This window comes from Sander lucioperca, chromosome 24, assembly GCF_008315115.2.
Source record: "Sander lucioperca isolate FBNREF2018 chromosome 24, SLUC_FBN_1.2, whole genome shotgun sequence".
Taxonomy (NCBI): domain Eukaryota; kingdom Metazoa; phylum Chordata; class Actinopteri; order Perciformes; family Percidae; genus Sander; species Sander lucioperca.
The window spans coordinates 20,116,573-20,126,572 of record NC_050196.1 but is presented as its reverse complement, the minus strand read 5'-3'; the positions used below and the strand labels follow the sequence as shown (position 1 = coordinate 20,126,572).

Here is a 10,000-nt window from a genome sequence, read left to right as displayed (position 1 = left end):
TACTTTTTTTGATTCTGTTGGAGTTTTTGTCGCCTTTTTTGTTTTCTTTTTTCAAGATTTTTTTTGTATATTCTGGCACCTTTTTTCAAAGTATTTTTGCTTTTTGAGTTTTATTTTTCAAGGTTTTTGTCGGTTTTTTTTAGGTATTTTTTGAACATTTTCTTTTTTAACTTTTTGTTGATTCTGTTGGAGTTTTTGTCGCCGTTTTGAGTTTTTTTTTCAAGATTTTTTTGGATGTTTTGTCATTTTCTTTGAAGGTATTTTTTTGGGAATTCTTTTTCAAGGTTTTGTCGCCGTTGTGAGATTTTTTTTTAACATTTTTTTGGATATTCTGGCACCTTTTTTCAAAGTATTTTTGGGGACATTTTTTCAAGGTTTCGTCGCCATTTTGATTTTTTTTTTCAATTTTTTTTGGCCGTTTCGAGTTTTTGTTTTACATTTTTTGGGATGTTTTGGCACCTTTTGTCGTCTTTTTCGAGGTATTTTTTGGACATTTCTTTTTCTAACTTTTTGTTGATTCTGTTGGAGGTTTTGTCGCCGTTTTGAGATTTTTTTTGGATATCCTGGCACCTTTTTTCAAGATTTTGTTGGACATTTTTTTGGATGTTCTGTCATTTTCTTTCAAGGTTTTGGTCGTCTTTTTGAGTTCTTTTAACATTTTTTGGGATATTCTGGCACCTTTTTTCAAAGTATTTTTGCTTTTTGAGTTTTATTTTTCAAGGTTTTGTCGCTTTTTTCAAGGTATTTTTTGAACATTTTTTCAAGATTTTGTCACTGTTTTTGAGGGGTTTTTTTCAAGTTTTTTTGGACATTTTTTTCAAGGTTTTGTCGCCGTTTTGAGTTTTTTTTTACATTTTTTAGTATATTCTGGCACCTTTTTTCAAGGTATTTTTGGTTTTTGAGTTTTTTTCAAGGTTTTTTTGAGGTATTTTTTGAACATTTTTTTTGTTTGAGTTTTTGTCGCCTTTTTGAGTTTTTTTTTCAAGATTTTTTTGGATGTTCTGTCATTTTCTTTCAAGGTATTTTTGGGGACATTTTTTCAAGGTTTTGTCGCCGTTTTGAGTTTTTTTTTTTTTAACATTTTTTTGGATATTCTGGCACCTTTTTTCAAAGTATTTTTGCTTTTTGAGTTTTATTTTTCATGGTTTTTGTCAACTTTTTTCAAGGTATTTTTGGACATTTATTTCAAGATGTTGTCGCTGTTTTTGAGGGTTTTTTTCCAAGTTTTTTTTCTACAATTTCCCGATGTTGTTGTCCCTTGTCTAAATGCGTGCAGACGTGTCCCGGGACGTCTGTAGATAGTTGCAGCCAGAGTTACGCCCTGCTGTTCACATGTTTGTGTTCTCACATGCAGCTCCTCCGGGGAATGCTACAGATGTTTGGGGGGATATTTTGGGGGATAGTTCCTATAAACAGATCCGTGTTTGGACCACATCAGCTGTCACAGAGAGGAGAAATCTCAGCCGGAGCCCCGAGAATCAGGAAGCTTCAGGATTTCACTTCCTTAAACCCCGAAAACAAGAGAAAATATAAACTTTGAGAAACCGCTCTGACTCAGACTCTGAGAAATAAACTCCCTGTTGGCATCTGTGTCTGTGTGTGTGTGTGAGAGAGTGTGTGTAAGAGTGTGAGTGTGCATCTGTGTGTGTGTGTGTGTGTGTGTGTGTTTGCCTGTGCATGTCTGTGTGTGTGTGTGTGTGTGTGAGAGTGTGAGTGTGCATCTGTGTCTGTGTGTGTGTGTGTGTGTGTGTGTGTGTGTCTGTCTGTCTGTCTGTGTGTGTGTGTCTCTGTGTGTGTGTGTGTGTGTCTGTCTCTGTGTGTGTGTGTGTGTGTGTGTGTGTCTCTCTGTGTGTGTGTGTGTGTGTGTGTGTGTGTGTCTCTGTGTGTGTGTGTGTATGTGTCTCTGTGTGTGTGTGTGTGTGTGTATGTGTGTGTGTGTCTCTGTGTATGTGTGTGTGTGTCTCTGTGTATGTGTGTGTGTGTGTCTCTGTGTGTCTCTCTGTGTGTGTGTGTGTGTGTGTGTGTGTGTGTCTCTGTGTGTGTGTGTGTGTGTGTGTGTGTGTGTATGTGTCTCTGTGTGTGTGTGTGTGTGTGTGTGTGTGTGTATGTGTCTCTGTGTGTGTGTGTGTGTGTGTGTGTGTATGTGTGTGTGTGTCTCTGTGTGTCTCTGTGTGTGTGTGTGTGTGTGTGTGTGTCTCTGTGTGTGTGTGTGTGTGTGTGTGTGTGTGTGTGTTAATTAATCTAAACTGCAGCTCCGTCAGACATCCAGGATGTTCCCGCTACAGCGAGATGAGCCAAAGCTCGTAACCGTTGGTAACTGTTCCCCGTGCGCTCCCTGTGTTTCTCACTCACCCCACTTTGCCCCGACCACAAACCCATTTTAAAGATTAACAGCCCGTGAAACGATCTACAAATCCATCAGACGCCGCCGTCCGGAGCCGGCAGCGCCCGAGGCGCCAAGCAGCCAAATGTGAGTTCATTTCCTCGCCGTCTCCGCAGGGAAACGACAGCCTGACAGCCGACAGCGAGGACCCAAAACACGAGACAGGTACACATAACTGCTGCCTCAACAACCAACAGGAAACATGACTGAGTCCTTGATTGTTTTGGGCAAAAATCCTTGATTATGCGGCACGTTTTCTTAAAAAAATGCGATGGAATATGCGGGATATTTATGCAATTTTATGTGCTGAAATTGCGGGAACTTGCAAAAAAAAAATCATTTGTCACTTTAACCATTCAAAAGTCCAATGCAAATTCGTTCAATTTTACATCAAACATTTAGCATATTCCTTTGTCATTTGTGATGTTCAATTTTGTCCTTAAAGTTTACATAAGTTCCACAAAAAAAGTAAACATTAAAAGTTTAATAGTTTAGAACTTTAGAAAGTACTTTTAATTAGTTTTTTTTTTGTTTCTGTCGTCTTTGAATGAAGTGTGTTTAACGATGATTAAATTACTGGTTTTCTTAATGGAGTCTGGTGGCAATCTGCCGATTATACGGTAACTTTTAGTGACTGATGGAAACAACAATATTTGCCATTGGTATAGTATTAAACAAGAGAAACAGCCCTGGAATCAACCTCCAACCCCAAAAACCGCGGTTTCATCATGGCTTCATCGCAGCTTCATCGCGGGATTTGCAGCTTCATAACGTTCCCATGGCAACAGGGGAAAACGGCTGCTGTTGTGTGAAGTAAACGCAACATTTTTCAACTTTCTGCTAAGATATATGTGTGACTTTTTTGCAACGAAAATGCGGGGATTATGAAATCATGCAAGCCCCGCATATTTTGCGCGGAAATCGGCAATTTATGCGGCGAAAGTGCGGCGTATTTGAAAAAATGCGGCCCCCGAAATAAATATGCGGACTTTGGCTGATTATGCATTGAATTATGAGATTGCATAATCACGTTTTTCTGAAGGGACTGGTGACTTGGTCCCCTGCTTATCTCTGGACAGTCAGATCCTCAGATGTGTCCACAACCAAATTTTAAAAACTCATTCAGCCTGAAAGACTGAGAATGACTTCCTTCTGTCGATGCTTTCAACTCACACTGAACATTCACACTGTGGAATATTTCATTATCACAACAACAGCAGCAACACCAACAACAACAACAACAACGTTCTGTCATTAATTAACTTCCTTACTTTCACAGCTGATTTTAAACCGATCGCAAAAACCTGAAATTTTACACAAAAAAAACGTGTAGATGTGACGAGAAACAAAGAATCCTGTGTGTGTCTGTGTATGTTTTTATGTGTGTGTCTGTGTGTGTGTCTATCTGTGCACATGTTTGTGTGTGTGTGTGTGTGTGCACGCGCGTGTGTGTGCATGTTTGTGTGTGTGTGTGTGTGCGTGTGTGCACATGTTTGTGTGTGTGTGTGTGTGTGCGCGTGCGTGTGTGTGCATGTTTGTGTGTGTGTGTGCATGCGTGTGCGCGCGTTTGTGTGCATGTTTGTGTGCGTGCGTGTGTGTGTGTGCGCGCATTCGTGTGCGTGCATGTGTGTGTGTGTGTGTGTGCGTTCGTGTCAAGTAATCAATCCATCAAACTCATTAATATACACAATATCCGTTGTTTTTTTTTAAACTTGTGGGGATCTAACCCCCGTCCGATACACCACCTTGTATATATATATATATATATATATATATATATATATATATATATATATATATATATATATATATATAACGTGTTCGTGGTAACTTGATCTGGTCGGTATTCACAATCAACATTTATATCCATTTTCTAACCCATTCACCGTGCAGCGTTACGTCCCTATCCATCACGTTATCCTCACTTTATGAAACTAGTATGGGTCAAACTCCAAAAAACTGCATCCTACATTTCCCAAAATGCAACTCAAAGCATCTTAGGTTACGCTATGAATTTCACAGATTAGATTTGTTATTAGGTTACAGTTTAGGCGTTTGTTTTGCGTCCTTTTGGTCCAATTCATTCAGCACAAAGAGACGCTGGTTGATGGGATGTGTAGTTCTTATTTATGTTGTTATTTAGTTGTCAAGGCTATTTTGGGTTATAAGGATGAGGAAGAAGAGGAAGAAAAAGGAAGAGGATTTCATTAAAAGTACTACTTTCTATCCTCCATGTGTCGAGGGATGGAAGAGGAGGAGGAGGAGGAGGAGGAGAGGAAGGAGGAGGAGGAATTTAATTTGAGTTGAAGGGGGGGATCTCGAGGGGGACGAGGAGGTGAAGAGGAAGAATAATAACAAGCGATGAAGAGAGAGGCAGAGAAACAACACACACACACACACACACACACACACGTGCACACACACACACACACACACACACACACACACACAGACAGACACATATTCTCACACACACACACACACACACACACACACACACAGACACACACACACACAAAGACACAGACACACACACACACACACACACACACACACACACACAGCCACACACACATATTCACACACACACACACACACACACAAAGACACAGACACACACACACACACACACACACAGACACACACACACACACACACACACACACACAGAGAAACAAAAATAGAGCAAAAAGCTGATGTTGAGAGAGAGATGAAAGTCTGAGAGAGATATATAAAGACAGACCGAAAGAGAAAAGAAAAAGAGAGACTTCTCTCTGCCTCCATTTTCTTGTTTTTGGGGAGAAACCAGCGAGATAACGGTTGCCTGAAGCTACACACCAACCGCACACGGTGTGTTATCCTAACGTGACCTCAGCGCTGAAAAACAAGAACCAGAAAGAGAAAAAAACGAGCGAAGGAGGAGGGGAACGAGAAAGTAATCCCCTTGTTATAACTTCTCATTCTACACAACAAATCAGACCAGATTTCATCCGTAAAACCTCCGGCCACAACAAGCCAGTCTTTTGGGAAAACGTCCAAAGTTGATCATTCTTTTGGGTTCTGATAGCTGCTTCCATGTTGGCTAGCTACGTAGCTAAAGTAAGTACGATCCAGTGTTGCAGCTGTTACTGTACGTCCACACCGCGGCCGACTTGATCTTCTAAAGATACAGGAAGTCATTCATTTTCAATGGAAGCTGCTTCTCTCAGCTGCAAGGAGCGGAAAATCTGTCGCCGTCACGTCAATCAGAAAGTTGAAAGTAGGTCAACTTTATGGTAATGAGCTATGACGCGGTTCAGCGGCAACCAATCAGAATATAGACGTCCTTCACGCTGGCTGATTCCAGAGAAACATACGATGTAAACTTTGGTTCCTACCAAAACATTAGTTCAGAGAAAAAGGAGCCGTTGCTGGGTTCCCTATCATTTATGATATTTGCGTATAGGGACCAGTTAACGTTACCTGCCGGTCACATGGTCTCTAAACAGTCCGCTCACGGTGAAGTCCTGCACGGATCAACAGCTGGCGGCTGCTCGCTCTGCCTGCACGCTGCTGCGGTTCAGCGGCTAACGAGCGAGCTAACTGCTAACAGACACCGCTGCGACCAACAACCAATACACATTCTGTCATTATATATGTCATTTATAAAAGGTTTCTAGTGTCAGTGTATTGGCCGTGCAGTGGCTGCTTGATCTTTTTCCATGATGAACATAGAATGCTGCTACGTCAGAGCGGCCAAAGCCTCAAACAGCTTCCCCGGACTTTCTGACCAGCGTCCTTGACCGGGCGGCCAGAGCTTCTTTGCAGCTCAAGTCGGCGGCGGTGTGGACGTACGGTAAGCAGTCTAACAAAGTGCTACCGCGAGGGACTGAACACTGAGAGATGCATAAACACACCGGCTGTGTCTCAAAGCACCTACTTATGTCGCCTTTATGTCGCCTTTTTAACTATTTCAGAGGCTGTGTACGTTGTTTACTTCATTAATGTGTTTACTGTGTTAATGGACTGGGGATGGGAGGAGGATTCGGTATTCAGTTTCAGGATCTTAACCAGTGGATTCAGTATTCGTCCAAACCCCAAAAAATCTGGATTCGGTGCATCCCTAGATGTAACAGAAGTAAACGTAGACTTACCTGAAGTGCTTTCTGCTCTCTGCTCAGCTTGCTGGAGTCGGCGTAGAGCTCTGTGGTCATGCATTTAAAGCGGTCGCCCACGTAGCCGGATGAGTTGGCGATGCGTTTGGTGAGGCCGGAGCGCCGGCCTTTACTGCAGCAAGATCCCTCGTCCTCCTCATCTACCAGAAGATCCACGTTGTCCTGAGCATCTTCGTTCATGTCTCCACAGCTGAGGCCGGAGTTTGCTGCCTCATCGGAGGAAAGACCTTCGTATTTTCGGTCCTCTTGAGTCAGATCTGCCGGCAAGTTAAAGCCTCCATTTGTAGTGTTTCCAGGTGAAATGTGCCGACAGGTTGGGCCTCGAGGAAAACTGTTTCCAAATGTAAGAGCCCTGGGATTGTGATGTACACATGGCTGGGTATATCCAAAAGACTCACCTTTAGAGGGTGTACTTCTGCAATTTGGACAACTAAAACAGTTCCTTCCACATGCAGGAGCTCTGAGATTGGTTCCACAATCTGGACGCGTGGCATTGCGGTTTTCACAATTTGTAAATCCGGCATTGACGCTCCTTACGTTCAGAGACACAGGGTTGATGGTTGTTCCGCTGAAAGGCCTGGCTTCAGAAGTGAGAGGCGTCAGATTTCGGCAACATGGACCCACAAAATGTCTGTTGGCTGAACTTGGATCTCTGCTGTTACACGTAGGACTTCTTGGGTTGGAGTTGACACAAAATGGAGCCCTAGTGTTCAAAACCGAAACCCGGGGATTAGACTTCGGACTTTCTGAGAGACATTTGTCCCCAAAGGAAGAATTCTTCGCGAACTCTTTGGCTACCATGGAGTTGTTAGATTTGTTGTTGTCATTTGAAGAACTTTCTTTGCAAAAAGGACCCAATTTGTTGCCGTTTTTGGACGCGTTTAGCTCGGGGTTAACGTTTGTATTTGCTGAGGCCTTTGACTTCCCTTCGTTACTCTCACCAACATTATTCCAACCACTCGCGACACACGAGCCCGCAAGATTTCTGTTGACAACGTTTGGATCTCCGCTGTTGCACGTAGGACTTCTTGGATCGATGTTACCACACACTGGAGACCTGGTTTTCATAACTCCTAAAGCTGAAATCCGGGGATTAAAAGCTGGATTTTCTGAGAGACATTGGTCCCCAAAGGACGAACTCTTTGGGAACTCTTCAGTTCCCACGGTGGTGCTAGATTTGGCGTTGTCATTTGAATGGTCCTTGCCAAAAGGATCTAATGGGATGCCATTTCTGGAAGGGTCTTGCTCGGGGTATGTATTGACGTGAGGCCTATTCCGACCACTCGGGACACCCGTTATCGAGTCTTCAGTAACACCAGAGGCTCCAGTTTTATGTTTTCTTGAATATTGCTGTTGAGAAGTCCGAGCACAGCGCATTGTCTGCTCCTCTGGGATGTCTGGGATCGGACTAAGGGCCTCCTCCTTTTCGGGGATCTCCTCTGGGACGTCGTCACTAGGAGGATGAAAACAGGAAGAGTTTTGATGAGGATGTTGTCAACATTACATTTCTTTTTACAATCAACACTGGAATGGTAAAAGGCACTTGCAGATTACAGAGTTACCTTTGTTCTTAAGATTTCATCAAACTACAACAAGAAGATCTTGGGCAGATAATGAAAATAAATATGAAACAAAATTTAAATCATACCTTCTTAACAAAACAAAAGAACACTGTTACTGATTGGTTTGGGTTACACTCAAACAAATTGCTCTTTCTTTCTGGACCCTTTCCTGCACCCGGTGCAGCGCAAAGCCCAACGCAAGTGTCTTTGCTAGTTTAAGACCGTCCAGCACCCACGTCGTTTAAACAGCAAATGCACCTGCGCCCATCTGTGGCCCATGGGCATAGTGGTCTTACAGGGAGGTGTGTTCAGGTGCATTCTGGGCGTGCTGGTCTTACAGGGAGGTGTGTTCAGGTGCATTCTGGGCGTGCTGGTCTTACAGGGAGGTGTGTTCAGGTGCATTCTGGGCGTGCTGGTCTTACAGGGAGGTGTGTTCAGGTGCATTCGGGGCGTGCTGGTCTTACAGGGAGGTGTGTTCAGGTGCATTCGGGGCATGGTGGTCTTACAGGGAGGTGTGTTCAGGTGCATTCGGGCGTGCTGGTCTTACAGGGAGGTGTGTTCAGGTGCATTCTGGGCGTGCTGGTCTTACAGGGAGGTGTGTTCAGGTGCATTCTGGGCGTATTGCTATTTTGAGGCAGCAAGAAGTGATGGCACCATTGACCAACAAAAACCTGGTCTAAAGTCAATAACGCAGCATTTCATTGTTATTTTAACAGAGAATTAGTAAAATGGTCCTAGGCTTGTGCATAGCGTGCGCACACTATGCTTGTTACACACACAGGGACGCACAGCAGCACACACACACACACACACACATGCAGAAGATTACAAATAAAAATATTACGGTGCAAATCCTCCATCATAACAGCAATGCTCCAAGGTCCAAACGCGCCTGGCTTTTAAAGGGAATGGGAGATGATCTCTGATTGGTTGATTGCATGTTACGCCCAAAACACACCTCTGATTAATGAAGACACTAAGTACAACCCTTTAGAACCATGTACCCGGCACACGGACCCTTTTCTCCGCCGTCAAACTAGCAAAAGTGGATTCGTACACGCCCTAAACGCACCTGCGCCAGGCGCTTAGATCGTTAAAATAGGGCCCTGTTACTGATTGGTTTGGGTTACACTCAAACAAATTGCTCTTTCTTTCTTTCTTTCTTTCTTTCCTACCTAACCAAACTGTGACCGTTTCACAACGTTAATGACGTGTTTAAAACCGCCACCGCTAGGGGTGCTTAAAACATTTCTTACCTCCAATTATTTCTGTTCTTGTTGGGTTTTAAGTCTTGTCTCTGCTCGGCAGCCTGGTTGGGAGGAAGGGGTTTCGGAGGATCTCTTTCTTGGATTTGGTTACAGCCATTGCCGCCAAGCCTGGAGGAATCTCTGAAGGTAGCGCTGTGCTTGCTGATGCACGGATCTTCATCCGGCTCATCCCGCACCAGGTCAATACAAACAACATCTTCTCTGGTACAAGTGAGGCTTTTGCTTGAAGCTTTTATGGTTTTGGTTGTGGACTTTTCTCTCTCTTTGTCCCTGTTTTGGGAGCTGTCAACGTCCAGTCTTTCCTGGTTCCTGTATGGCTCTAGATTCCAGGTTTTATCTTGGGTTTCAATTCGCTCAAGACCAGCGTGGGAGGAAACAGACGGAGACGCCATTCCTTGGGAGTTCTGGTATGTCATGAAGTCACCCTGGTTTGGATGTACTCCAATATATGGAAGTCCATGTTTTTGTGGGTAAAAACTGCTGTTACCAAGCAAGGCTGGGTGTGTATAAACAGGTCCTTTGCCGGGTATTGTCATGCGTTGCAAGGACATATTCTCAGCAACTGAGTACGGGATGTATCGGTTGGTGTATCCTAAGCCAGGAGGGAGGTATGAGTCGCCGTAGATTTGACTT

The 10,000-nt window shown here is 43.6% G+C and overlaps 1 protein-coding gene across 1 annotated transcript in view; it reads right to left on the bottom strand.

Annotated features, from left to right (window-relative positions):
- Window positions 1-10,000, bottom strand: part of LOC118494518 (BCL-6 corepressor-like) — a 27,440-nt gene that overhangs the window by 2,619 nt on the left and 14,821 nt on the right. Inside the window, exons 3-4 of the mRNA XM_035998830.1 lie at window positions 9,356-10,000; window positions 6,517-7,990 (exon numbers count right to left, since the gene is read on the bottom strand). The exon at window positions 9,356-10,000 is cut by the window's right edge and continues 1,628 nt beyond it. Coding sequence (XP_035854723.1) covers window positions 6,517-7,990; window positions 9,356-10,000 — 2,119 coding nt within the window. The remainder of the gene's footprint in view (window positions 1-6,516; window positions 7,991-9,355) is intronic.